Source organism: Amborella trichopoda, chromosome 4 (assembly GCF_054954075.1).
Source record: "Amborella trichopoda isolate Santa Cruz 75 chromosome 4, AtrichopodaSantaCruz75HAP2 v2.0, whole genome shotgun sequence".
In the NCBI taxonomy this organism is placed as follows: Eukaryota; Viridiplantae; Streptophyta; class Magnoliopsida; order Amborellales; family Amborellaceae; genus Amborella; species Amborella trichopoda.
This window is the reverse complement of record NC_142339.1, coordinates 1,344,664-1,372,286: the sequence shown is the minus strand read 5'-3', so window position 1 is coordinate 1,372,286 and position 27,623 is coordinate 1,344,664. Positions and strand designations below refer to the sequence as shown.

Below are 27,623 nucleotides of genomic sequence, written 5' to 3'. Positions count from 1 at the left end.
TGCTACAAGAAGGTCACAATTATTGACAGTCGTCCGATGTGAAATCTGACAGTTTGGGTGTATAATAAAATTCAAAAAAAAATTATTTTAAACTTTGAGTTTGATCAATAGAATAAATGCAGTCATCCAATTTCACATCTTATAATCAAGATTAATTGTGACCACTTTATACCAAAAGTAAATAAATAATCCCATTGTATACTTTTACTTATGGAAGACAATCCCAAAGAGTACGGTAGATTAGCTTTTGCCCGTGGTAAACAATACACTCCCGCGGGACCATAAAATCACCTTTGGCTTACAAAATGTGTTTCTAAACTCTCTTGAGGCGGAACAAGGCTGTATTGGATATTTACGGCCAAATTTCATTAGTGACCAAGCTAGCCGAAGGGGCTTCTGATAGCGAGGTGTAACGACTTTGCCCTTTTCGCGCGCGTTATCGCACTGAACTCCTTCACTCTCTTCTTCGTACCAATCAATATTACCTCCTCTCTCTACCTCAACATTCTTTCTCTCTCTACCAAACCATCTCTTCTCGCTCTTCCCTGCTTTTCTCTCTCTTCCTATGTAATAACACTTTCTCTCTCTTCCTATATAATACTCTCCCTGAACACTTTCTCTCTCTTCATCGTACGGCATTTTCTCTCTCTGCCACCTCATACCTTTCTCTCTCTTCCTCGTACATAAAATACTCACCCTCAACACTTTCCCTTCCGCTCTCTGTCGTCACGGCGTGATGCTTTCTTTCTCTCTCTACCTTAACGCCTCTCTCTCTCTCTCTCTCTCTTCCCATTCCCGCGTAGCACTTCGTACTCTACCTTTGCTTAGTACGCGCCCTCTCTCTCTCTTCTGCAATAAGTATATATAACTCATCGCAGTTTCTGGGTTCTTTCTGGTTATCTTCGAAGTCATCCTTTGCTTCTTATTCTCTCTCTAGCATTTTGCTTCTTATTCTCTCTCTGTCGTTCTCTATTTTTCAGTGGCCCAATTTCAAGGGGTGCTTGTCTCTCTAGCATCTTATTCTCTCTCTAGACCCTTGTGCTTCCTGTTCTCTTGTGGTTTGCTTCGAATTATCTCCTTTTCTCTCTCTAGACCCTTGTGCTTCCTGTGTTCTCCGCTCTTTCTGGTCACCTTCGTGGTCGTCCTCGTTTGTTATCTTCTCTAGCCAGCCTCTGCTTCTTACTCTCTCTAGCATTCTCTTCTTTTCAGTGTCCAAATTTCAATCCGTCTCTACTGCTTTCTAGGTTTCTGTAGCGTTCTCTGCTTCTCTCTCTAGATTCTTGTGCTTCCTGCTCTGTTGTTTTGGGCTTGTAATTTTCTTCCCAGGGTCTTGTGCTTCTCGTTCTTGTTCTCTTGTTTCTGATTGGTGTGTGCCTCTCATTCTCTTCTCTGCGATCCTCTGCTTTTTACTCTTGGTTTTCTCTTTTTCTCTCTCTAGGATCTCTCTGTCATCTTGTTCTTTGTTTGCCGCAAACATGCCTAGACGCTCCAAAAAAACTCAACAACCTGAAGACCCTAATAAACCCGTAGGCGGAGCTCTGCATCCTCCTCAGGCCTCTGTTTCTTCATCAACTAGAGCTCCGCCAGCTTCTCAGACCTCTGCTGCTTCATCAACTAGAGCTCCGCCAGCTTCTCAGACCTCTGCGGCTTCAACTAGAGCTCCGCCTCCTCCTCATTCGTCTAGTACTAGAGCTCCGCCAGCTTCTCAGACCTCTGCTGCTTCATCAACTAGAGCTCCGCCAGCTTTTCAGACCTCTGCGGCTTCATCAACTCGGGCTCCGCCTCCTCCTCATTCGTCTAGTACTAGAGCTCCGCCTCCTCCTCATTCAACTAGTACTAGAGCTGCGCCTCTTCATTCGTCGTCAGCTAGTGGTCCTTCTGAGATCTCTGTTTCTGTTTCTTCATTAGTCGGAGCTCCGGTCTCTACTTCTGCATCAACAGGAGCTCTGGTTTCCTCTTCTCAGAGCTCAGATCAGCTTCTTGAGCGACTTACAATTTCAGATCCACTGCCGCGATCTAGTAAAGCTCTGGTGCCTCCAAGGCGGCCAGGCTATGGAAGGGCTGGTGATCGCTGTGTAGTCAATGCTAACCATTTTCTGGTTCAGCTCTCGTGCAATGAGATTGTCCACTACGATGTAAGTGCACGTTGTTCATGTCTCTTCACATTTTCTTTGATTTGGAAATGGTGATGTATCTGCAAATCTTGTATGGTGAGAGTTTTAGCTCTTCTTTTATATGTGAGTAATATCTTATTTTTTCTGAAATAACCTTTTGAACTCTAGTTCTTGTTGTTTATGAAATTATAATTTTACCTTTCAATAATGGGAGTCTCGACAGGAGTGGGGTTGGGGCATTGGTGGTTAGGGGGTTGATACCTCAACATCCTCCATTCCTACAGTTAGCATATCCCCTAAAAAAAGAAGAAAAGCGAGTCCTGTCTCTGCTCATTGTGACTGGTTTTTTTGTAACCATAAGTTAAGTTTTAGCTCTTCTTGGTGCACGCCATATCTCTGTGCATTTGTTATGTTAATGATGTACATTTGTTCTGTTAATGTTGAAATGATCCTCTCAATTTTGACACTCTTATAAGATTTTAGCTCATACTTTTATTTTTTTCAATGTAGTTCTAGCTCTTGATGTGTGTTATATAACTGCAAATTTGTTAGGCATTTTGAGATGATTTTCTAAGTTTAAGCTCTTGTTGATTTTGTTCGTATTTCTGTTTATTTTCTTCTGCAATGTGAGTTATGCTTCGAGTTTTAGCTCTTGGTGATGCGAGTCATCTCTTGGCTAATTTTCTATGGTAATATGTTTAAGTTTTAGCTCTGGTTGATTTGAGTCATGTTTGTGCAAACGTTTCTTCAATGTGAAATGATGCTTTAACTCTTTGTGATATGTGTCATATCTCTGCAAAATTTTTATGGCAATGTGAAAGGATCTTCTAAGTGTAAGCTCTTGTTGATTTGGGTTGTATCTCTGCAAATATCTCTAAGTTCAGGTTTTTTTTATGCGAGTCAATTCTTCGCAAATTCTATGCTGAAATATGAAATGATTTCCTAGGCCTTAGCTCATGTTATTGTGAGTCATATCTCTCATTTTCTCCTGCAAAATGAATTAAGTTTTGAAGTTTGAGCTCTTGTTGACTTTGGTTAGATCCCTGTACATTTTCTATAGCAAAGTGACATGAATTTTTTGGTTATATATATATATATATATATTGTTTTGGGTGCAATGATTCTTAAGGCTTGCATTTATGTAAAATTAGGTTACGATTACTCCTGAGGTTCGGTCGATGGAAAGGAACAGAATCATTATCAGTGACCTGATTCGCTTGCACAAGGATTCACTAGGAAGAAGGTTGCCTGCATATGATGGCAGGAAATGTCTCTATACTGCAGGGCCTCTTCCTTTCGCTTCCAAGAATTTTACTATCAAATTGTCTGATGAAGTGGCTGGTTCTAGTACCTTGCAGAGGTATTTTAGTGCATATCTCTTTTTTAATTCAATGCTTTCTTTAAAACTAATGCTTCCTTATTATATAACGAAATCATGCTTATTGAAATTGATTAAGTTCAATTTGTTGTGTATGATGAGTATTAATTATTGTTATAATAGTCTAGCATTTCTTGCTACATAAATTTTTCAAAATTGTCAGTGGAATCATGCTCCGAGTTGAGAATTAAGGTGTCAATGTCACCAATCAAAGAAAAAGAAAATAAAAGAAATCAAGGTACAAAATGAGTAGTTATCAAAACCGTCAATGAAGTTCTTTTTGCTCCATGTTGAGTTTTCGATATTATGCCAAAAGGAAATAATGTACTCGCTCCAAAAGTAATATCTGATTCCACATTGTTAGTTAAGGGCCTCTTGAGTTCTACATGAATGGTACTCAAAACTTGGACACTGTCTGCAAGTAGTGCTAATTCTATTTTGTGGGATCTTTGATTTCTATGTGTTTAAATCTATGAGGGATTGATGCTTGAAATTGATGTTTTCTTCAAAAATGCTAGGTCAAGCCTAAGTGGTTGGGGACTTTGGCTGCTTAGGGGCTAAGCAGGCGCCTGGGTTTTTAGGTGCCCCAGCACGGTTTCAAAGGGCACACATATATGCATATATGTGCACTTCAGATGCATATATATGTATCATTTATACTGCATGTGGATGCCAACCATACATATCAGTTATGCCGAGTCATCCAAAAGATCTTCTTATAACCTCTTTTGACAGTTTACAACAAATCCAATAAAACCAAAAGTTAGGTCTGAAATTACTTTTCAAACTCAAATTTTTTGAATTTTTTTGAGAAAAAATGATTTTAAAAGATTTTGTGAAATCCACAAATTTTGTTTTCTTATTAGAAGAACCCTAATTCAATTTTTGTTGGTGGAGGGAGGTGCCTAGACTGTCTCCTCTCCCCTTTTTCCACCTGTAAAATGCGGAAGAAGACAAAAATATCGCTTGCCTGAGGGAAATTCCACTCTCCTGCAAAGAGTGACCAAGGTGGGTTCCTCAGCTAGGTCCTGAAAGGCCCGTGATAACATAAACTAAGGATAATGTTACAAATATTAAAAAAAATGTTTTCTAGATTCCATAGTTTCATTAAGCTAGACCATACCATCATCATCATTGTCATCATCACCATATGTTAACACTAATGATTAAAGTGTTAAACAATAAAAACAGCAAATGTAATAACAAACCAAACAAACATTGTATCTATTTTTTAATGGAAAATTTATGTAAAGGATGGAGGTTTAATAAGGCCTAGGCTTTATGAAAACAAAATAAAGCCTCACCTCAAAATTCATCTCGAAAGCACTTTTGGCATCAGAAATCTCCATGAAGGCTCTAAAATCAATTTCCAACACTGGTAATAAAATTTGAAACTTAAAAAAATGGTACAGATCTTGCGGCACTGTGAACACTTCTTTTTAGGGTGAAATGGACGGTCTAGATGATTTCTTGCAATATACACTATTTTTAAATATGAATCCTAATTTCTTTTCACAACCATAATGTTCAAGCCAAGATGATTGATTTAAAAGTTGTTCCGACGCTTGAATTGCAATTTCCGATGAGTTGTGAGGTGAGGTTTTACTTATTTTAATAGGGTTGTAGCCCTATCAAACCATCTTCCTTGTCCAAATACCCATGATAGACAAGCTATTTAACATTCTGCTCATATTTTTTGATTTATTTTCAAAATACCCATGAACATATACATAACCATGACTTGGAATAGTACCAAATGGGTAAATGTTAAATAATTCAATTCTTATAGGTGTTTCGATATATTTCCTTTTAGAAAAAATTGCATCCAAGGCTTCTTAAAAAGCAAAAATACAACATTAAACTTAATAATGTCAAAAAATTATTAAAATCAACAAAAGAAACAATACATTGCTTTGGTTTGGAAAAAATAGTCTATATCAAAACCCCTAAGACATCCAAGTAACTATCTATATATATATGCTTACTTGGGGCTTCAAATCAGTGGGATGATTGCTGGAATCTTCCCTGGAAGTCACCAGAAAATAGGGTAGGTGTGCTCTTGTAGAGGGAGTGAGGGAGGGAGGGAAGGAAGGAAGGTTGCCAATGCTTTTTTCCTCTTTAGAAAACTTGTTAATTCTCCAAAACCAACCCTTTTTATCCAGAAAATGCCCCCTGAAAAAAAATAAAAGACCATAAAACAACTCAAAAAAGTGGAAAAAATGAACTAAAAATTAGAAGGCAGAAAAAGTGATATTTTTTCCCTCTCAGGTTTGTCTGCTTCATTCACAAATTGGTGAACTAGCTGGTCCATATTTTCCTGATCGGTTTGATGGACATTCATGTCTACTGGGTTGAACCAAATTCCAGTCTGCTGGTTTCTTGTTCGGATTGTCAGGTTGAGTCCATTTTAGAGAACTTTGTTCTAAAGTGTCCCTTGCTTTCTCATAAAAAGCTAGCATGACAAGCCACATATGTACAAGTACTGCATTAAAAAGTGAGCTTTTCACTATGTATAATATGGCTTCTCATTTTATTATATAACAAGAGGTAGCGAAGTGGTAGATTTTGATGTTCCCTAGCAAGATGTCCTAAGTTCGAGCTTGGCTGGTTCTGGGGGGCTATGTTTTTGTTTCAAATAATAATTTGGCTGACCCTAAGTGCTCTTTTGCAAGATCTCCTTGCTTTGAAATATCTGGGTGGCACAACAATTATTATTATTTTTAATAAGTTGAAAATGGATAAAGCATGTAAATTAAAAGGGATAAGATACAAGCATAAGAGAGCTTGTGGAATCAATCCTAAACCTCACCACCTTCCTTAGAAAAGATCCAGTATACTCTTCTGTAGTTCTTTGGACCTAGCTGTCCAATAGATGCACGATACTTGCGTCAGGCATATTGAGATGTACTGAAATATGATGATGTCACCTGACACGTACAAGTTGTGTCAGGGCCGTGTCACCGAGTGTTGGCTCACGTCTAATTGTCAACATGTGTTGGGATGCCCCACATATTGAAGTAGCCATGTAACACTACCTAGGTGGGCTGTTTTTGCAACATTCATTGTCTTCTATTATTATGTATCTAATTCTTGTGTTATGTGTGAGGGAATGGACCTTGCAGTGTTTAGTTACTTAAAGTGTTTTTTAATTCTATGATTGATTCTTTGTTTTCACAAATAGTAAGAGTGATGATGACAGTCCTCAACAAATGATGTGTGATTCATTGTTGGTATCCAGAACTTCAGGACAGGACTTCATCACGATGGACTATTAGAAAATAGTATCTGATTTTTTGTTGTTAATCCATAGCTTTAATATATCTGTATGAGGGTAGATGCTCCAAATTAGCAGGGATGAATTGTTTTACTCTATATAAGTAAAAAAAAGGAAATGAGTATCTTATTCTTTATTGTTAATTCAGTCTTTTTGATTGGTGCACCTTTGCATCCTGGATGCCGCCCCAAACCATGGTTCAACGCTGTTGGGGCAGCATCTATGTAGTAGCCCGAACGTGAGTGGGGCATCTTCTTTGGATGCCCCTTTTTACCCTTTTTTATGTTGCACACACTTTAGAAATGATGCTTCTATGAGAGTGGGATAAAAACAGAAATCCTCGTGTTATCCAAAACTCAAAAGGGTACATTCTGATGATCTTCAGACCATGAGTTGCTCCGAAACAAATGGTAGATCTCTGTAGGATTGTCCTGTTGATAACTGATAAGATTGTAGTTCTGTGTTAGCTTTTTTCTATTCTAAACTCTTGTTCCTTATTTGTTTTCATATTTCAAAAATTATTGATCGTCAAAACTAAGTATAAGTTCTGTTAATAGTGGGTCATTCTGTTAGTTATGAAAATGATGTTTTCTGATAGTTTATTATGGTCTACTATAGAGTAAATACTGATGTGCTCTTCTTTTTGTTGTTGGATTCAATATATTGTAAAAAATAGTATCCATGAATGCTGGGCACACAAAAATGCAAAAAGAAAAAAACCTCTGGCTTCTTGAGTTTTGTACAATGGAAGACTGGATTGATGCTCAAAACATGGGCATTATGAGAAATTCATTTCTAGTTAACTGATACTGATTATACTCATAAATAGTGTCTGATTCTATTTATCCCTGGTACTTAAAAATTCTCTAGGAGGCACTTGGACATTATCAGAAACATCTCTTTTCTATGATATTAATTAGGACTTCTGTTTGGTATCTTTACAAGTCTTGATTATCACCTTGTCCATGAATATTGTGTCTGGTTCTGTATTATATATGTGGTGCTGTGTTCTTTTGAGGAATGGTTTTCGATGTTGAATTTGATCATTTCTTTCAATGTAAATTTAATCTAGGGCGTCTTGGTTTCTCTATTGGAAAGTGTTGCTCAAAGAGCTTGTATATTGTCGAAAATATTGCCTGCTTCATGGATGCTGATGATACTCAATAAGCTTCTGACTGACCGTCAACGATGTGTTCCTTTAAGTTTCTGAATGCCTCTTTTTTTTTGCTGTTGAATTTCTCATTTTATTTTTGATTTGGTTGGGTTTAGGCGAGAAAAAGAGTATACAGTGACAATCCGGTTTGCTGCTATTGTTCCTATCGATCATCTGCGTCAGTTCCTGCAAGGAAGACAATTAGACTGCCCTAAAGAGGCAATACAAGCCCTTGATGTGGTTTTAAGGGAGCTACCTACAAGAAAGTGTGTCCCCTTTTTATATTTATCTTTTGTTCAATTTTATTATAGTTATTAGTTTAAGTATGAATCTCAGTTTATGTCCTTCTGCAGATCCTTGTATTTGTCTTGATACTTCTTTAATTTTAGATTTATGTCTCTGTCTTCCTCAGCTATATTCCTGTTGGTCGGAACTTCTATTCACCTAAATTGGGTAAGATAGAAAAGATGCCAGATGGGTTAGAATGCTGGAGAGGATATTATCAGAGCATTCTACCCAAACAGATGGGTTTATCTCTTAATATTGGTGAGTGCCCTGGGCTCCCAACTTTAACTCCACCATCGAATTATGATTTTGTGCACCCTGGGCTCCCAACTTTGACTCCACTATCGAATTATGATTTTGTGCAGTCATCTGTCATGATTGTTTCACTTGGATTATTTTGTAACTTGAATTGATGATTGCTTGTTTTCTTTTGCAGACATGTCATCGACTTCCTTTTATGATCCAATTCCTGTAATCGGCTTTGTCTGTAATCTTTTGAAACAGGATTACCCCAAACAGTTATCTGATCAGGAAAGAGTGAAGGTGCTTGTCTTTATCATGTTTTCTTGAGATGTTTTGTTGCTTTTTGTTTAACTTGTGCATTTTTCTTGAAAATTTTCCATTTCTTGCTCGTGTTTTACCCATCGACCTGTCTTCCTAAATTCTTTTTTGATTTCTGTTTCTCTCTCTTTTTTAAGCCCTTTTGTATTCTCTATTTGGTCATGTATCCTCATGATTACTAATATCTTATTTTTAATGTGCAATTTCATTTCTTTTTTCCAATCTGCATATCTCAGGTAAAGAAGGCCCTCAGAGGGGTCAATATCAAGGTCACCCATACGAAGAGGAGATATCGAGTTTCTGGTGTAACTCAGGAATCAACAAGTCAGTTGGTGTAAGTTTCAGCCTTTCATTCTTTAATGAAAGGTTTTCTTTCCCTTAATGCCAGGTTTGCCTTCAATTTTTCCAAGTTGCCTTTTTGTTTGAGTAACCTTTTAAATGTAAAAGTTTTCCTTTGTCTCTCACTTTGCGAATGAAACACCTTTCCTTGCTGTGGATTTTAGACTTCATTCATCTTTTTTCCTTTGAATTTATAAAAAGTTATGTTTCCAGGTTCCATAATGAGGAGCAAGGCACCGATACAACTGTGGTTAAGTACTTCATGGAAAAGTACAACATTCGTCTTAAACATGTCTATTTGCCTGCTCTAGAAGTTGGTAATGGGAGGAGAGCAATACACATTCCCATGGAGGTAACTGGTTTTTATCCTTTTCATATTTTTTCTTATCATGCATTTTGTGCATGCTCAAAGTTCAGTGGGAAAATTTTTATTGCAGCTTTGTGAAATTGTGGAGGGACAACACTACAAGAAGAAGTTGAATGAGAAGCAGGTGACTGCTCTATTACGAGCTTCATGTCAACGTCCTCGTGATCGTGAGCAAAATTGCATCAATGTAATACTTACTTTTTTGAGCTATCAAGCTAACCTGCCATAACTTACATGTTTGTTTCAGTTTTTAATAAGATTCTTTTACTGAAACTGAGTTTTTTCCTATTAGATTCCCTAGGTTTTTAATAAGATTCTTTTAATGAAACTGAGATTTTTCCTTTTAGAGTCCCTTGGCTGTTAATTTGGTTCTCCTTTTTGTTTTGATTGCATAGATGATTAGAAAGAATAGATACCCTGATGACCCTTATGCTAGGGAATTCGGTATTAGAGTCAGTGAAAACATCACAACTGTTGAAGCTCGTGTGTTGCGTCCTCCTATGGTAATTGTTTGATGCTATTTATTTTCTTTGCTTCTGTTTTAATTTCAAGGCTGATATGTTGTTAAAGGGAGCTCTTAATGTTGTTATCATGTTTGTGCAGTTAAAGTATCATGAAACAGGAAAAGAGAGACACTGCACTCCACGTACGGGTCAGTGGAATATGATTGACAAGGTGGGCTTCTTTTGGTTCTCCTCCTCGTTGTGTCTCCTGTTATTTGATTACTTACTCCTTTTTCTATGCTCCTCACATATGTTTCAGAAGCCTTACCTATCCATTTCAATGCAAGCATTTGATATTATGTTTCTAAGTACCATCATGTTCTTACCCGTGATCACCGTCTTTTATGGTTTTTTCTGACTTGCACTCAGAAAATGGTCAATGCCGGAGCTGTCCCCACTTGGGCCTGTGTAAACTTCTCGAAACTATACCCTAATGCGGTTGAAAGTTTTTGTGATGAGCTGGTTGCTATATGCAGAAGATTGGGCATGGTATAATGGATTAACCCTAAAATTCTCTCTTTTTTCTAAATAAATTGGATTTATCCTATTATTCCATTTGCTATGATGTATGCGTTAGCATCTGTGCTATTGATTATTCTGCTAACAGTGTCTAACAATTTGTAGGAGTTCAATCCGAGGCCAGTTATTCCTTTTGCAAATGCCCGTCCAGAGAATGTTGAGCGTCTATTAGACCATGTGCATGGCAGAACATCAAAAACTCGACCTATTTTGCTGATTGTAATCCTACCTGATGTAACTGGATCATTATATGGTACGCATTTCTAATGCTTGATGTGGTATTATTACATTCGCAATTTCTTCTTCTCCTACCTCCATTTTGTAATTTGTCTCTAAGCGAACATATGAAGGCTAATTTCATACTTTTCTAGTGCAGGCCAGTTGAAATGCTTATGTGAGACAAAGTATGGGATTATCTCACAATGCTGCAAGCCAAAACATGTTACCAAACCTAACAGGCAGCAGTATCTTGAGAACGTCGCTTTGAAAATTAATGTCAAGGTTTGAGCCATTTCTTCCTCTAATTATGTGCCAGTGCAATGGAAGGTTTGTGTTACTTACTTATCCAATTGTAGGTGGGTGGTCGAAATTCTGTGCTCATTGATGCAGTACAAAAAAGAATTCCTATGGTGACAGACCAGCCAACAATAATATTTGGTGCTGATGTCACCCATCCTCAACCAGGGGAGGACTCGAGTCCTTCCATTGCAGCGGTATGAGTCCAGAATTATTTCATATAAAGAAGAAGCTATTACTGATCAAATAATAAAAACACTAATAATGCTTCAATGCAAGTCACTAATTTCATAAAAAGGGTCATTAATTCCATAACATCGAAAATTCCATGGGATCTCTTCCATCTCTCTATGTTGTTCATGATGATGAATACCTTCTTGATGACCCATAGAATGCTGTTGTAGGTTGCGGCTTCACAAGATTGGCCAGAGATCACAAAATATAAGGTCATGGTTTCAACTCAAGCCCATCGGAGGGAAATAATCACTGATTTGTACACTTGTCAGCATCTTCCAACTGGACTTGTACATGGTGGTATGATTCGGTAAGTGACAAATCTAATATGGAAGAACCATACTCGTTAATTACACTCTGTTTTCCTATTACCATTCGACCTGTGTATTTTTGTTACCATTTGACGTGATATATAGGAAACACACTCCTAATCGTATTTTATGTGGTTTTGTATCTTGTAAATTTGTGTTTTTGTCGAAGAGAATAGTAGCAGGCCACTTGTTTACAAATTGTTGATGATGTTCTTGTTAGGGAGCTTCTGATTTCGTTCTGGAGAGAAAACAGATTGAAGCCTCAGCGGATCATCTTCTATAGGTGAAAATAGTTGTTGAAAATTATTTACAGAGCAGTACATCATCTCCTTTTATTGTCTGGTAATGCTTCGATTTTCTATGATGCTCTCTGTCAGAGATGGAGTTAGTGAGGGCCAGTTCGCTCAAGTCTTGCTTGAAGAGATGGATGCAGTCCGCAAGGTAGAGTTCAGAGGAGTTCTTTCCTGCTGTGGCATTGATTTTTTGAATTTTTCCATTTGGTTATAGAATTCTGATTTATTTTACCAAATAATAGGCCTGTGCTTCATTGGAGGTGGGTTATCTGCCTCCTGTGACTTTTATTGTCTGTCAAAAGCGACATCGCACCCGATTGTTCGCGAATAATCACAACAACCAGAGTTCAGTCGATAGGAGTGGGAATGTTTTACCTGGTAATGATCACTAATTGTTCTTAGAGCCAATGTTTCCATTGTATTTCGACTTGGGAATGTGCGTAACTGAGTTCACATATTGGTAGGTACTGTGGTTGATACGAAAATTTGCCACCCAACCGAATTTGATTTCTTTCTGTGTAGTCATGCTGGTATACAGGTAACTTCACTGAAATATAAAAGTTATTGATTTCTTGTCTTATTTTTGTAAAATTATTTTGGGAAAATTTTGTGTAATGCACATCTCTCTCTTGCACCGAGTGATTACGCAATGGATTTTGTAGGGTACCAGCAGGCCTGCTCACTATCATGTTCTCTTTGATGAGAACAACTTTACTGCTGATGGCCTTCAAAGCCTAACCAACAATTTGTGTTATACGTAAGTCATGTCTTTTGTTATTTAAGTTTCACCCAACTCTATGATTACGGTGTCTGAAAAAGACAAGGAAGAAAAGAGCCCATGTTTTGGGTTTTATGATACTGAGATATTTAGTCCTTCAGACTCCTTTTTCATTCTAGACTATTTTGGTTGGTCCATTTCAGATATGCGCGTTGCACCCGCTCAGTTTCTATAGGTAATTTCTCATTTTCTACTGACGGATAGAGGGACTTGTATCAACTAAAGTTATAACACATATGGTCTGATTTGCCAATGCAGTTCCTCCAGCTTATTATGCACACCTTGGTGCATTTCGAGCAAGGTATTACTTGGATCCAAATCTCTCAGACAGTGGGTCGGTTGCGGATAGGGGTAACAGAGAGGCGGGGGATGTTGCTATAAGGCGTCTACCTGATATCCATAACGACGTTAAGAATGTGATGTTTTTTTGTTGATTTTAGGGGTTGGTAACTGACGAAGCCAATTTCTTCAAAGGTTTGAAAACTTGAATTTCATTTAGATCCTCTCAAGAGTTGAATGCATGATAGCGATGTCATGTCTTGCTTTTGTTGTTGATATGCACAGAGTCTGTTTTGGGTTTTTGTAAATTTTTATTTTTGAAGGTCTTGTAAATGATCCATAAAAATTGTGAATTGTACTTTTTTTAAGATCTTGTAAATGATCCATTTTTGTGAATTCTACTTTTTTTAAGATCTTGTAAATGAAGATCTTGTAAATGATCCATTTTTGTGAATTCTACTTTTTTTAAGATCTTGTAAATGAAGATCTTGTAAATGATCCATTTTTGTGAACTCTACTTTTTTTAAGATCTTGTAAATGAAGATCTTGTAAATGATCCTCAAGTGACTGTAGTTAAAAGCTTTTGTGCTTTGCCGTTCTTGATGATGTTGATCAGCCTTTTGGTGGCTTGTGATTAATGGCTGCTTTTTAAGATGTGATGTTAAGAATTTGGCATTCGCATTTTCTAAAATCGATCAATTCGGATTGGTAATCTCTGGGTTTTTTATCTCTAGATCTCATGAGATGTTATTTTCTTGGTACTCGTTGTTTGGATGGTAGAGATGAATTCTGCTGAAGTCCAACAGTGGGTTGCTGGTAATTTAGTGTACGCATGGATCCCACTTCTATAGATACCTCCTCTAGGTCACGTTAGCGAATCCTAGCCACCCATAAGAAATCCTAATTGACCATCTCTCTTTTATATGGGATCATATACTATGAAACCAATTGGTCATATTATTCTGTTGCCTCCCCTACTCAACTGATTGAGTCCTCTGACATGGTTCATTCGGTTGATGACTCGGACTTGGGACCCAGCGATTCCGCGCCCAGGTCATTCTTGTCAAAACGTGTTAAAAAACAGAAATTGATTTAAGGCAAACCATTCTGGTATTGGAGTAAAAAAAAATCAGTCTCCGGAACGAGCTCTCTGGGAAGGGAAATTGTAGTTTGATCCACATGATCAATGTAATTGCATGGTCATCAGCGTCATCGCTGTAGAAGAGTAGTACAGTTGAGTCAATAACATGTGTTGTTCTCCTTCCATCACCATCCAACCCATTTATGGAACATTGGTGACCCTCATGACCATCATTGCCATATGGATCATGTCAGCAAGTAATGCTTTCTCCCGAAGAAGAGGGAGCATAGTGTACACTAACTCCACGTGAAAAACCTTCATGAAAGAATATCCTTGATGTGAAATATTGAACATACTGACTACTGAAGAACAAAATTAAATAGAAAAAAAGGAGCATATAGGATCCCATACTGTGCACTACCTCCAGGTGAAAGACCTTCGTGGAAGGATATCTTTTGATGTCTCCAGGTGAAAGACCTTCAAGGAAGAATATCTTTGATGTGAAAAATTGGATGCTCCTGAGAACAACAAGTTGATTATTTTCATAAATAGAAAATAAGTTTTGAAGTTTTTCAAGATTTTAAGCTTACCATCTAAAAATTGGACTATCTGTTGAATCTTGAGATGTTATTTTTTCAGGCACCTACACAATGACTTGAAAATTTTATCTAAGGGTAATTGCTAGATTGAAGAAGTTACATCCCCAAACATTTCCGAGCCTAAAAATACGCCACGAAATCTTTTAGCAAAATAAAAGCAGCCTTGTAACATTCACAAGAAAAAGAGAAAGAAGAGAAAATCCTTTCTTTGATTTCGACCAAAACGCTTTCAAGTTAGAGAAGAATTATGGTGCAAACCACTCTGACTTTTGCAAAACATGGAATAAACCTGTTATGGTAGCCATCACATACTGTAAAAGGCAACGGCGGCAATATCTCTTGAGTTATTTTTCAATGCTTGGGTCTTGTTTTGTTATGAGATAAAAATATATGCTGAACATGTCAAAATTTCACAGGGTTGGCTAAAACCTTAGTGTATTATTCCTTGCATTCTTATTAGATAAGATATATGCTGAACATGTCAAAATTTCACAGGGTTGGCTAAAACCTTAGTGTATTATTCCTTGCATTCTCATTGATGTGTCTTCCACGTGGTATGCGCATTCCATGGAGCTGAGTAAAAAAAAAAAAACGCTGTGTGGTTTGTATAAGGCCGAGGACCTAAACAATCAAAGTAAGGTGCACTTTCAAATAGAATCAAAAGATATTGATTGAATACTACAAATCTTTGTGATGGGCCGAAAATTTATTTTCATCTCTAATTATAAAATTCAAAGCTTAACAAATGGTGTAGATCGAGCAAACAATTGAAAATTGACGGTCCAAAAAAGCATTACAAAATGCACTATTTCCAAGACTTCAAATTCATTTTTTCTCATGTCTATGCATGTTGAGGTTGATATGATCAATTTGAGGATTTTTGGGCATCGAAACAAGCTCTTCTAGTGAAATTTTTGAGGTGCGCCTTAATTTGATTGTTTAGGACCTCGCCTCGTATAAATCTTTTCCAAAAAAAAAGAATTCAACTCTATGTTTTTTTCCGTATTAAAAAAACCTCACTCCTAAATGTTGCTGGGAAATGCGTATATAATTTATGTCTGTATGGAAACTCACGACCTTTGATTAGACAGTTGGGAAAGTGAGTGATAATATTTTTTTTTTTTTTTTGATAAAATAAAGTGAATGATAATATCACGCATCGATTAAACGTTCAAAAAAGATAATATCATGCTTGGACCTGACAAACAAATCTAGTGCCAACATGTGATATTGTCCTTCGCTCGCTCCTTAGTTTCTTATTAAAATCGAATGGTTGGATGTCTCTAAACAATATTCATGTATATTCATGGGGAGATATAGAAAAAGCACCCATACTGAAAGGCATCATAACACCCCACTACATTTTTTTATCCATTGCGTATAGGTGTCCATCATCCCTACTCAAGGATGGATAGTGGAGGAGAATTGTTACCCTTCAAAATGAATCGCATGCTTTCAACATGACAATGATTTGGAATAACATGTTTTTATTGTGTTAAGCTCTTTTTTTTTTCTTTTTTTTTTTTATGTTATAAAAATCTTTCAAGAGTTTGTTTATATAACTTCAAGCAAACCTCCAATTTTGTGATATCAAATCTAAAAACTAAAAAAAATAAGAGGAGAAATCTAATTAGTAGTAAGCTTATAACTACGGTTAGTGCATTCAATGATAAATTAGGCTAGGACAATGGATGAGATTGAAGAGGTATTTAATTATATTACTTCATGATGGTGTTATTTATAATAATTTCGTTTTTGCTTGCCCATGGTCGATCTATTCTTTCTGTTAGATGGTGTTATTTATAATGATTTCGTTTTTGCTTGCCCATAGTCGATCTATTCTTTCGATCAAATCTCAAGGTAAAAATTGGATTTATGGATTTTATAAATTAGATAATTTTCACACTCAAATGATCTCTCTTTTCTAAATCGCTTAACGTAGATCTCACTTTAATCTCTCTCCAAAGATCAAAGCTAAAAATAAATAAATTGAATAGAATATTTAAATTAAATAATTCAATTCAATATTTTAATTCTATATTAGATTATTATTCTACGTTTATTTTCAAATTTTTTTATTTGAATTCCAAATATCAAAATATTCATTTTATTAATATTTCATAATATGTTGAATATTGATTCCATTAAGAATAAAAGATATTTTTTGCGTCTGTGATAGTGGATAGGGCCAACCAATTGTTTAAGTGAAATAAATAATCAAACTAAACTTACGGACTAGAGGAAATAGATTTGTCTATCTACGATCTAATTATATTGGTATAGATTTTCGGTTTCGATTACCAAGGAATAGAAACTTTGCCAATTAAATCTGAAGATTCACTGTGCTCGGCACCAAGAGGATTATTAGTTAGTGCGTATCATTTTAAGATAATACAATATGGTGTGGATCAACCAGAAGAGGTATGTATAAAAGTATTTGCCGCTTAAACAAGACTCGTATTTAAGCCTTAGGTAGTTGTTAGATCGAGATCCATATGAGGGTTTTGCCATATATAAGAGAATAAGAGATCAATAATAGATACCGAGCACGATCGGAAGGAGGATAGGTGTACTGAACCCGGTTAATCTCCGGCACTCTCTTTTTGTTTATTGCCATATTTAATTATAGGGTGCGATTTGTATAGAGCCTAGGCTCTAAACAATCAAATTAGAGCCTACCTTCAAATAGTATCAAGAAATGTAGTTTTAATACTGAAAATATTTGGATAGCCTTAACATATATTTTCATCTTTATTTATAAACTTTAAAGCTTAAAAAATAATGTAGATCGATAGATCTACGAAAACTCGAAAATCTTGAAAATTGACGGTCCAAAAATGCGTTACAAAATATACTATTTCCAAAACTTGAAATCCATTTTTTTCTCATCTTCATGCATCTTGATGTCGGGATGATCAATTTGAGGATATTTGAGCATAAAAAAAATCTGTTCTAGTGAAATTTTTGTGGTAGGCTCAAATTTGATTGTTTAGAGCCTCGGCTCTATATAAACTTTTGCTTAATTATATTGTTTTTATATTCCCAAGCATAAGAATTCTTGTCATATTTAATTATATTCTATTTATATTCCCAAGCATAAGAATTGTGGATATATTCTTTGTTTAAAGAAAATTGATTTAATGACATTAAGGTTTTTAAGAACTTGATTTAATGGCATCAAGGTTTTTAAGATATTGGATTTGTTAGTTTTATTTTCTTTGCAGCAAGAGTTATTGTAATAACAATGATTTTTGTCAAAAGAAAAGAAAAAAAAAAGAGTGGAAAAATAAAAAATAAAAAATTATATTCCACGGCAAGATCACATAGACCAGAATATTTTACCTGCCATTGATCAAGTGAGTGTTTCATTGCCTTTCAGGAATTTGTGTTTAACTGCATCTGTGTATTGATAGGTATTGTGGTTGACACAGGAATTTCTCTCTCTACATGATTTGGTTCATTTATGTAGTCAGCTTGTGTAGCCATTTTGTATAACTTCATTGAAAATTACTATTTTTTGTCTTATTTTTGTAAAATAATTTTGGGCAAATTTTCTATACTGCATATGCCTTTCTCTAATGCACCGGGTGATCTTTCAATGGATTTTGCAGGTTTTAACTTCTATTTATGTCATGTGTAGTCATCTAGGCACACACGTGACTTCATTGAAATACAAAAGTTACTGATTTTTTTATCTTATTTTTGTAAAATAATCTTGGTACATATGTGAATTCATTGAACTATAAAAGTTACTGATTTTTTTATCTTATTTTTGTAAAACAATGTTGGACAAATTTTGTGTAATGCACATCTTTCTCTCGTGCACGGGTGATTGTTGAATGAATTTTACAGGTGTTATTTTTATAAAATAATTTATCAATTATGCAAGTATTAGTTTTGTAAAATAATTTTTGATAATTTTTTTAGTAGTACACATCTACGTGTCATACAGGGTATCTCATCTTTCTTTCATGCACTGGATGTCTCATTTAAGGTGATTATTGTTCAATGGATTTTGCAGATGTGAATCCATCCTAGTCGTCTTGCAATGTGAATCTGATAGGGAAAAGATATTAGTAATGGTTAAAGCTTTTGCCGTTCAGATCCCCAAAGTGCAGAACAATCACCTAAATATACGATGTTAAAACAAAGGTATAACTGGAATTGTTTAAAAGTTGTTAAAACAAAGGTATAACTATAATTGTTTAAAAGTTGTTAAAGCAAAGGCTGTTACTAAAATGTAACCCACTTCGAAAAAAAGTGTAAATGAATTAAATGTGATTTGTTGTTCTTAATTATATTGATGGTGATTTGTTGTTCTTCGTTATATTGATAGTTTATTCCTGAAAATTTTGACACAATCTAACATAGTATGAATTTTGAGATGGGATGTTAAGAATTTCCCGGTATTTTTTAAAATGATCAATTTAAACCCTTAAATCTGATTTAGAATCCTAGGTTCCACATAATTCTCATGTACCCAACATTATCCCATATATAATCTCTATCCATTGTGCTCTATATTGGACGGTAGAGATCAACCTTTCCTCTGCTAAAGTTCATCTAGGTTCACTCCCATTAAATATCCCAGATCTGATAACTTGATAGTGTTTTTTCAAGGTTTATCGGTGCTATAAGGGCAGATTTTACGTTGGTTTCTAAGCCTTAAATTGATCAAACTATCCAAGGATTCCATATTTGGATTTGACAATTTAGATCGATTTTGACTAGATGGATTTATTGAAATACCACCTTTGTATACTAAGCATATTTTTCAATCGAAAATGCTTTGATAGCTTTATCAAAATACGTAAATCCTCATCTTATAACTCATCGAAAATTGCAAGTCAAATATTGGAAAAACTTTACATCGATCATCTCGACTTGGACAATGGTTATAGGAAAAAATTAAGATTTCAAACTCTAAATTAGTGTATATTGTATCAAATTATTTAGACCGCCTATTTAGCCTTAAAAATAAATATTCACATATCCATAAAATCTGTACCAATTTTTTAGTTTCAAAATTTACTGTCAGTGTTGGAAATTGTTGTTAAAGCCATCACAGAGATTTCCATCACTGAAAATACTTTCTAGACGAAGATTTGAGGTGTGGCTTTATTTTGTTTTCTTAAAGCCTAGGAACCTCATCCTCTTTAATTAATGTGGTAGATTAAAAAAGTGCCTAGAATGTCTGTCTTAATGCAAAAACTGAAACATTTACAAAGGACATCATTTTTTTTCTTTTCTTCTTAGGAATTTACAAAGACATTCTTAGACCCCAAATCAATGCATTGAAGTGGTTTGGCCCCTCCATATGCTTCCAATGCCCAAAGCCAAAGAAGCAGGCACCAAATATGAGAGATGAAACCCCTTGTTTTAGGGGCAACCATTCCCCTTAGGTCACATATCTCTCTCTCTCAAATTTGATAACCACACCTTTCTTTCTCTCAAATTAACTTTGTTCACCACACCTTCCATTCTCCCATGAGGCCTAAAATGTCCCCCCACAAATTAAGACTCCCAGTGCTAGCCAACCCAACCACACTTGGACTGCAAGCAGCTACACTCCAATAACCAGATCTTATCTCCTCTTTCAACTGCTCCTTCTCCCACCCACAATAACCATCATAAAACCTAAAATCCCCCACATTCACCACCTTTCTCCTAACCATTTCAGCTGCACAACCCACACTCTCTTTTGTCCCATAGTACAGGCCTTTCATCACCTCATCAAACACACCACTCTCTCCTACATGTTCATCCTCACCACATAGACCTAACAAGAACAAGCCCTCCTCTAAAGGCCCTCCGAAAAATAAAGGTAGATCCGAGAACGTCTTGTACACGTCGAGATCTTTTGATTGCGTCTCTTTGATGGACATGAGAGAGGGGCGATTGAGGATTACGCCGAAGGGGCCAGGCCTGGTATTTGATAAGAGGAGGATGACAGTGCGTTCAAATATGTGAACTCCGTCGAGCTTCTCTGTTGCGACTAGCAAGCAACCTGCCTCTAGTTCGTGAAGTGGGTGAACCCATTTATCACTCAGTGCGACGGATGGGGGTTCAGAGTCGAGGTTAGAGCTGGTGTTTGGATCGAGCCTTTGCGCATTAGCGTTGGCCACGAGCCTCGCTCGAAAGGATCGCCAATCAGAGTCGACCAATGGCTCGTATTCGCCGTCGGGATTTTGGAGGGTGCATCCTTTGGTTTAAAAACAAAAAGGATGTGATCAGAGATGTCTAGTTGCGAATTGCGATTAAGTAGATTGCATGAAAACTCAATAATTGAATGAATAAAAACATTACTTCTAATCAAATAATATATGGAAATAAATGACTTATTTGTAAGAATCCTATCAAGTGTAAACAAACCCCCCAAAAAAAAAAAAAAAAAAAACCCACAGATTTAGGATTACTTCAACAGGCAATAGTTGTATTTTGAAGCCACTTGCACAGATTTTGAAAGGCTAAACATGTCAAAAATGCAAGTAACGCCTAGGGGTGGCAATGGACTTCAATAGACTCAGACCCAATGGGTAGACGCAACCTCGGGTCTGGGTTCAAAACCTGGACCCGAATACCGGTCCAAGTCTCCAGCCGGGCCTGACCCGAATAATATGGGTATATGTTATGTGGGTATTCATAAATGTTGCCAATACATTTGTTTCTTAGGAATTTATAGTTATTACATAAAGCACTAAGGAATGTGGGTATACATGGTATTCATAAATGTTGCATAATACTATAAATATTGCCAATAATATGATATATGATGGTAAAAAAAGTAAATAAAAAAAAACATCGTCAAGTTCTGAAATGGCAATGGACTCAACCAGACTCAAGGTCCAAGTATGAATCTAAATTTTGGACCTGACAGGTCAAATCTGGGTCCAGCCAGACCTACCCGTTGCCACCCCCTAGTAACGCTTATACAAAAGTTCTCAACTTAAAAGAGCTCAAGGCACTTTTTTTATCATCTTAATTTCTCAATGATAAAGATGGCTAATGTACGACATTGATCTGATCCAGAAAGGTCCGGGCTTGACCTGCCGAGACCATTCTTTGGGTTTAGATCCGAACCCGGCTTGGTTCGACCAACCCGACTAGCAGCTCTAGTCGGGATTGTTGATCGGACTGTTTCTTTTCGTGGAATGGATATAAAGTGTATACAAGTGGCACAAATTTTTCCTTTAAACAGCCAAAAAAAGCTTCAAAATCGAGATTAGTGTGCCGGGACTCGCCCCCTTACCGAGGCGAGTTACTACGCAGAGTCTAGCGCAAGGCTAAAAGACCTTCAAGAAATTAAAAAAAAAATTAAGAAACTTTTTGAAAAAAAATAAGAAACATCTTAAAAGTCATTTCAGACGGGAACCTTTAAAAAGTCAAAACAACGTTAAAAAAGCAGAGAAACATGGATTTTTAAGAAAATACAATTTATAATTTAGAGTATTTTTTAAGAAAATACAATTTATAATTTAGAGTATTTTTGAAAAAAAAAAATTATTATGACAAAAAAACACCAACCAATCTTAGCTAAATAGATCTAAATCATGTATGAAAAATTGTACAATATATTTTTTATTTTATTTTATGCAAGTTTTCATTTTCGTTTTTTAAGTTTTAAAGTGCCTCGAGTTGCACACACAACTCAGGCTTCGCCCTAACTCGGCCAATACTACAAGTTGACTCGGACGAGTCCTGGTACACCGATTGAGATAAAATCAGAAAAATTGCAAGACAACTCACTGGTGATCGAAGAGTGTGAGGTGCCACCAGCTTCATTTCTATGGAAATTCAAGTTGGTTTTCTTCTTGTGGAAAAAGAGTCGACTTGGCCTGTTGAAATTTGTGGAATGTAGTGTAGGATTTAATGATTTCCAAGTGAGAGAACACATTTCCAATATCATCATCCTCTCTCCACCTCTTTATTTCTCCCCCCTCTCTCTCTCTCTCTCTCTCTCTTTCTCTCCTCTGATCTTCTTTCTCTCTCCTCTTATCTATATTTATCTTCTCCCCTTTCCTCTCTCTCCTCTGATCTTTTTTCTACTTCTTATCTTCCCCTTTCTCTCTCTTCCTCTCCTCTGATCCTTTTTCTCTCTCTCTCCTCTTATCTATATCTCTCTTCTCCCCCTTTCTCTCTCCTGCCCTTTTCTTCTCTGTTCTGTGCTCTCTCTCGCTCTTTCCTCAGCCTTCAGCAGTTGTCCACAATCATAAATGCTTTATTCTCTCTCTCTCTAAAGTAATGGTAAGCACTTCTATATACAAAATTTTGGTGTAAAAAAAATAAAACAGTTTGGTGTCACATTCTCAACCTCTCATGTTCTAAAATATAAAGTTTATATAAGGTTGCAGTCTTATACTGTTGAAGTAAGGTACACCTAAAAAATCCGTGTTCTGGCAAAGGAGAACCCTCCAACTGATCATTTAGACCTTGAGATGAATAGACATTAAAAGAAAAAAGAATTTTAAGTTAAAAAAATAGTGTATTTTAAAAAAAATTATCTAAACCATCTATTTTCAAGTGTTTTTTGATCTGCTCGATTTGTACTATTTTTCAAATTTTAAACCATATAGTTGTGGATAAAAAATATTTTGAAGCCATAGTAAAGTGTTCGACAATGAAACAACATCTCTAAATAGATTTTATAGGTGCTCCTTGCTTTTACAGTATAAGGAGGAAACCTAAACCTCACCCCGTTCTAAAACCAACCCATGAATGCTTCATTCTCTTGCAGCTTTCCACTTTTCAGCATGGGCAATTGGATATGTTTGACACGTGGCAGCATATGAAGTTCACAAATCCACTCCTTGTCCATGAAATGCTTCTATGATCTGAGGTAGGTGCCTATCGGTTTGAAATTTTTATGATATTTTTATGATATTATGGAGATTCATTTTTATCTCTAACCATAAAATTTAAATTTTTTAAAATAATATATAATTGAATATATCTATAAATACTTGAAAATAGATGGCCCAGATAATACGTTCCAAAACACATTATTTTTAATAATTTAAAACTTTTTTTTTCACATCCATATATCTCGAAGCTAAAATAGTCAAATCGACTTATATAATTAATTGGAGTGACAACTTTTTTTCTGTGAATTTTTTAAGTATGCCTTATTTCTATAGTGTAAGGTTGGCACGTTATAAATTTTTTATTTTTTTTCTGCTTTTATTTTATTTTATTTTAATGCGTATTTTATTGGTGGAACTTTTTGAGAGCCAGAGATCCAGGTTCCACCAATTTTGCCTCCTCCATTTGTTGTGGGAGTTGGAAGCCACAATACAGCAGCAGGATGTTTCGCGCTCCTCCTAAAATGTTTTAGTAAGCCACCCCTTCCATGCCAAGGCATGGAAATCACAGCTTTCATGATTTGTGGAGGTGGGGGTTTTGGCGGCCCCCCCTCCACCAATCAAATGAACTGGGGGCTTTAGCGACCCCCCATCAACCAATCACACACTCTTAAATTCTCTTTTCGCTATATTGCTTATGAAGGACCGTATTACTCCAAGAAAAATTTCATGAGAAGAGTTTAATCTTTGGTAAAAAGTGGTCAAAATTAATTTTGATTATTAGATGTGAAACTAGATGGCTGCATTTATTCCATTGACCAAGCTCGAACTTCAAAATAATTTTTTTCAGATTTTGTAAAACACTTAAGCTATCAGATTTCACATGGGATGGTTATAAGTAATTGTGACCTCCTTGTATCAAATATACGTGGTCTCATTACATACAATTCCTAAACTAAATAACTCTTAACCAACCGATCTTTATCCGATAGTCGTCGGAAAGGAGCAAATATCAATATTATACTTGACAAATAAGGCTAGTGCCGACCTGTGAAATTGTACTTATAGTCTCATTAAGATGAACGGTAGATGATATGCAAATGAAGTTATGTAAAAGAGTGCCAATAATATGCGCACATTGGAGCATATATTGTACACCTACTCCCTCGGGCAAAAGACTAACTTGGGAAGACTTATTTAATCCAAACTTCCAGGAACCACCTAAAAATCACTAGATGATTATGTTGAAATAGATAATCTGAATTTTGAGTTTTTTGGTACTTAGATCTCACCCTTCAAAATTTTGACGGTTTCTATTCAATCTTCGTGCATTGTTTTTTTCAAGCACATGCACAACGTAACTTGGATTCTTTTTTTATTATTATTGAATATAACATATGGGTTGAAGATGCCACATTCTTCAATTTTGGGTCCTAAAATTACTCCTAAACTGGGTTTTTACTTGAGGGAGTAAATAGACAACATGCTTCCTCAAGAGCATGAAATCTTTTGGAGATATATAAAAATAGCCAGTACTCGAAGGCATGGCAGCACACTACATCTTTTATTAGGGGTGGCAATGGCTTCCGGGTTACCCGGACTGGGCCCATGGGCGGTTGCCACTGCAATCGAAGCTTACCCATATTTTTCAAGTCGGCGAATAATAATATATTGGTGAACTAAACTATTAGTAATAAATCAATTTTATTTTTTAAAAAAAAGGCAGAGAAATCGGGTAAAAAATACAGATCGCCAAAAAATCAGGTAAGTTATATAATCATGAATACATCGGATTTGGCTAAAAAAAAAATAGATTGAAAAAATCAGATATGTAAAGATGGCATTATATGATTATGATTTACGGTTATTGTATAAAAATGTTATGGCCATTCCTAGTGTCATTACAATAAGGGAAAAGTTTATATAGAGCCGAAGCTCTAACCATCAAATTAGAGCCTACCCCAAAAATTTCAATAGAAGAGATTGTTTTGATGCTTAAATATCCTCAAATTGATAATCTCGACATTAAGATGCATGGACATGAGAAAAAAATGGATTTCAAGTTTTGGAAATAGTATATTTTGTAACGCATTTTTTTCCTGTCAATTTTCAAGATTTTCAAATTTTCATCGATCTGTCGATCTATACTATTTTTTAAACTTTAAACTTTATAAATAAAAATGGAAATATATTTTAAGGCTATTACAATGATTTTCAATATTGAAACCATATTTCTAGATACTATTTGAAGGTAGGCTCTAATTTGATTGTTTAGAGCCGAGGCTCTATACAAACTGCACCCTTAAAGTAATACTTGACAATTCATTGTCTAGACTTTTAATAAAGGGAAAAGTTTATATAGAGCTGAGGCTCTAAACAATCAAATTTGAGCTACTTTAAAAATATCAGTAGAAGAGGTTGTTTTAATGCCCAAATATCTTCAAATTTATCATCTTGATATCAAGATGCATGGACATGAGAAATAAATAGATTTCAAGTTTTGGAACATATTTTTAGACCGTCAATTTTCAAGTTTTCATAGATCTGTCGATCTACACTATTTTTGACGCTTTGAACTTTATAAATAAATATGAAAATATATTTTAAGGCTATCACAAAGATTTCCAATAATGAAACCACATTTCTCGACACTATTTGAAGGTATGCTCTAATTTGATTGTTTAGAGCCTAGGATCTATACAAACCACGTCCTTTAATAAATCCTTAATAAATCCAGCAATAATACTTTTTTTTGTTGTCATCACAGTCATATTTATTGGAAGCATAAAATGATACAATAGCAATAATATTAAACACAAAAAATACATTAGTAAATAACAAGAACCGTGAACGAGGGTATATAATCATTGTTCACAAAATAAAAAATACCCTCAATATAGGATGGAAAATTGTTTCATGCGGGCTGGACCGCATTTCTATATATGCGGTCAAGAAAGTGTAAAGCATCTATCCTAAAAATGGGTGCAAGTATTTGTTTCATCTAAAAACAATGGAAACTAATGGTCTAAATGTTTTCTCACTAGAATTATTTTTTTTAGTTTTTTAAATTTATTTATTTTTCTATATTCATAATCTCCATGTTAGATATGTGGGTTTAGCCGCATAGAAACCGGGTCCATATAGGATTGCAATTAATTAGAACTCAAAACAAATACCTAAATATATAAAATAATCGTCCGTCCAAAATAATATATTGTATACACCAATAAAATAAAATAAAAATATGAAATCAAACTTCTATATGCAAAACTAAAGGAACAAAACGCTTAAGTAAATTAAAATCTCACGCTGCATTCGTATATTTGCCAAAATCTTTAGAATTATTGAATTTCTCTCTTACTCCTTATAAGGATGCTCTAGGTTAAAAAAAAAAAAAAACATTGGGTTGCTCTTCTTCTAACTCTATTTATTATTTTGATATATAAGATTGTTTCGATATCTTACTTTTTGGATAATATATTGCTTATAAGTTTTTGTACATTTTTTTTAAGGGAACTTATTGGTAAATTTTTTGATAGAATATTTTTTAAAATCAATCTTATTAATTTACTCCGACTATTAATGCACTTATCTTTAAACCAAAATTTAATATTATTAAGTAAATAAAGAAATAAAAGTTCTAGAGAAGAAGTTTTTTTTGAAGAGAATAAAATACAAATTTATACCATTTCTATAAAAAAGGGACTCGATTTCCATGCCGCCTAGCCCATATGTGTAGAAATGCAGGCCTATTAATAAATCTATTTTTAAAATAGAATTTTGGACTTAATTTTTAAGTACATGTAATCTCTAACATGGAGATCATGAATATGAAAAAAATATGAAAATTATAAAAATTATAAATAATAATGATAGTAAAAAAACATTTGGACAGTTAGTTTTTATTGTTTTTAGATGGAACACCTACTCGCATCCATCTTTAAGATGGAGGTACGCTTGCAGCCCAGCCCACATGAAACAATTTTCCATAAGAAAAATTAATAGAGTTAGAAAAGGAAAAAGTTTATATAAGGTTGTACAGCTACGGATGCACCTAAAAAATCCACAGTTTAATGTTTAAAAACCCTTTGATTGATCATTTCGACATTGAGATGTATGAACATGAAAAATAAAAAGATTTTAAGTCTCTGAAATAGTGCATTTTACAACATATTATCTACACCGTTCATTTTCAAGATTTTAATATGTACATAGATCTACTTGACTTTAACCATTTTTGA

General features: G+C 35.3%; 2 protein-coding genes and 1 long non-coding RNA gene across 4 annotated transcripts; 2 read left to right on the top strand and 1 right to left on the bottom strand.

The window, feature by feature from the left end:
* Positions 1 to 627: 627 nt before the first annotated feature.
* On the top strand, positions 628 to 13,404 carry LOC18439464 (protein argonaute 10). The gene is made up of 22 exons (XM_006849628.4): positions 628 to 2,135; positions 3,266 to 3,474; positions 8,036 to 8,185; positions 8,332 to 8,465; positions 8,641 to 8,747; positions 9,002 to 9,099; positions 9,318 to 9,456; positions 9,542 to 9,658; positions 9,867 to 9,974; positions 10,075 to 10,146; positions 10,344 to 10,463; positions 10,599 to 10,746; positions 10,870 to 10,994; positions 11,069 to 11,206; positions 11,414 to 11,553; positions 11,775 to 11,837; positions 11,932 to 11,995; positions 12,090 to 12,225; positions 12,312 to 12,385; positions 12,510 to 12,604; positions 12,769 to 12,800; positions 12,884 to 13,404. The coding sequence occupies exons 1-22, from the start codon at positions 1,476 to 1,478 to the stop codon at positions 13,057 to 13,059; spliced, it is 3,105 nt and encodes a 1,034-aa protein (XP_006849691.1). The 5' UTR covers positions 628 to 1,475; the 3' UTR covers positions 13,060 to 13,404.
* A 2,670-nt stretch (positions 13,405 to 16,074) lies between these two features.
* LOC148782180 (uncharacterized) lies at positions 16,075 to 18,906 on the top strand. Of its 2 annotated transcripts, XR_016053730.1 has the most exons (3): positions 16,075 to 16,289; positions 17,964 to 17,997; positions 18,196 to 18,232. It is a non-coding gene; the product is annotated as an uncharacterized LOC148782180 (long non-coding RNA). The 2 variants fall into 2 exon arrangements; XR_016053729.1 differs by lacking the exons at positions 17,964 to 17,997; positions 18,196 to 18,232 and adding an exon at positions 18,606 to 18,906.
* Positions 18,907 to 19,803: 897 nt separating this feature from the next.
* LOC18439465 (PPR containing protein (DUF179)) lies at positions 19,804 to 22,751 on the bottom strand. Its single transcript, XM_011627013.3, has 2 exons — positions 22,331 to 22,751; positions 19,804 to 20,786 (listed from the first exon to the last, which is right to left on the bottom strand). Exons 1-2 carry the CDS (start codon positions 22,491 to 22,493, stop codon positions 20,050 to 20,052), a joined length of 900 nt encoding a protein of 299 aa, XP_011625315.1. The 5' UTR covers positions 22,494 to 22,751; the 3' UTR covers positions 19,804 to 20,049.
* Positions 22,752 to 27,623: the final 4,872 nt, after the last annotated feature.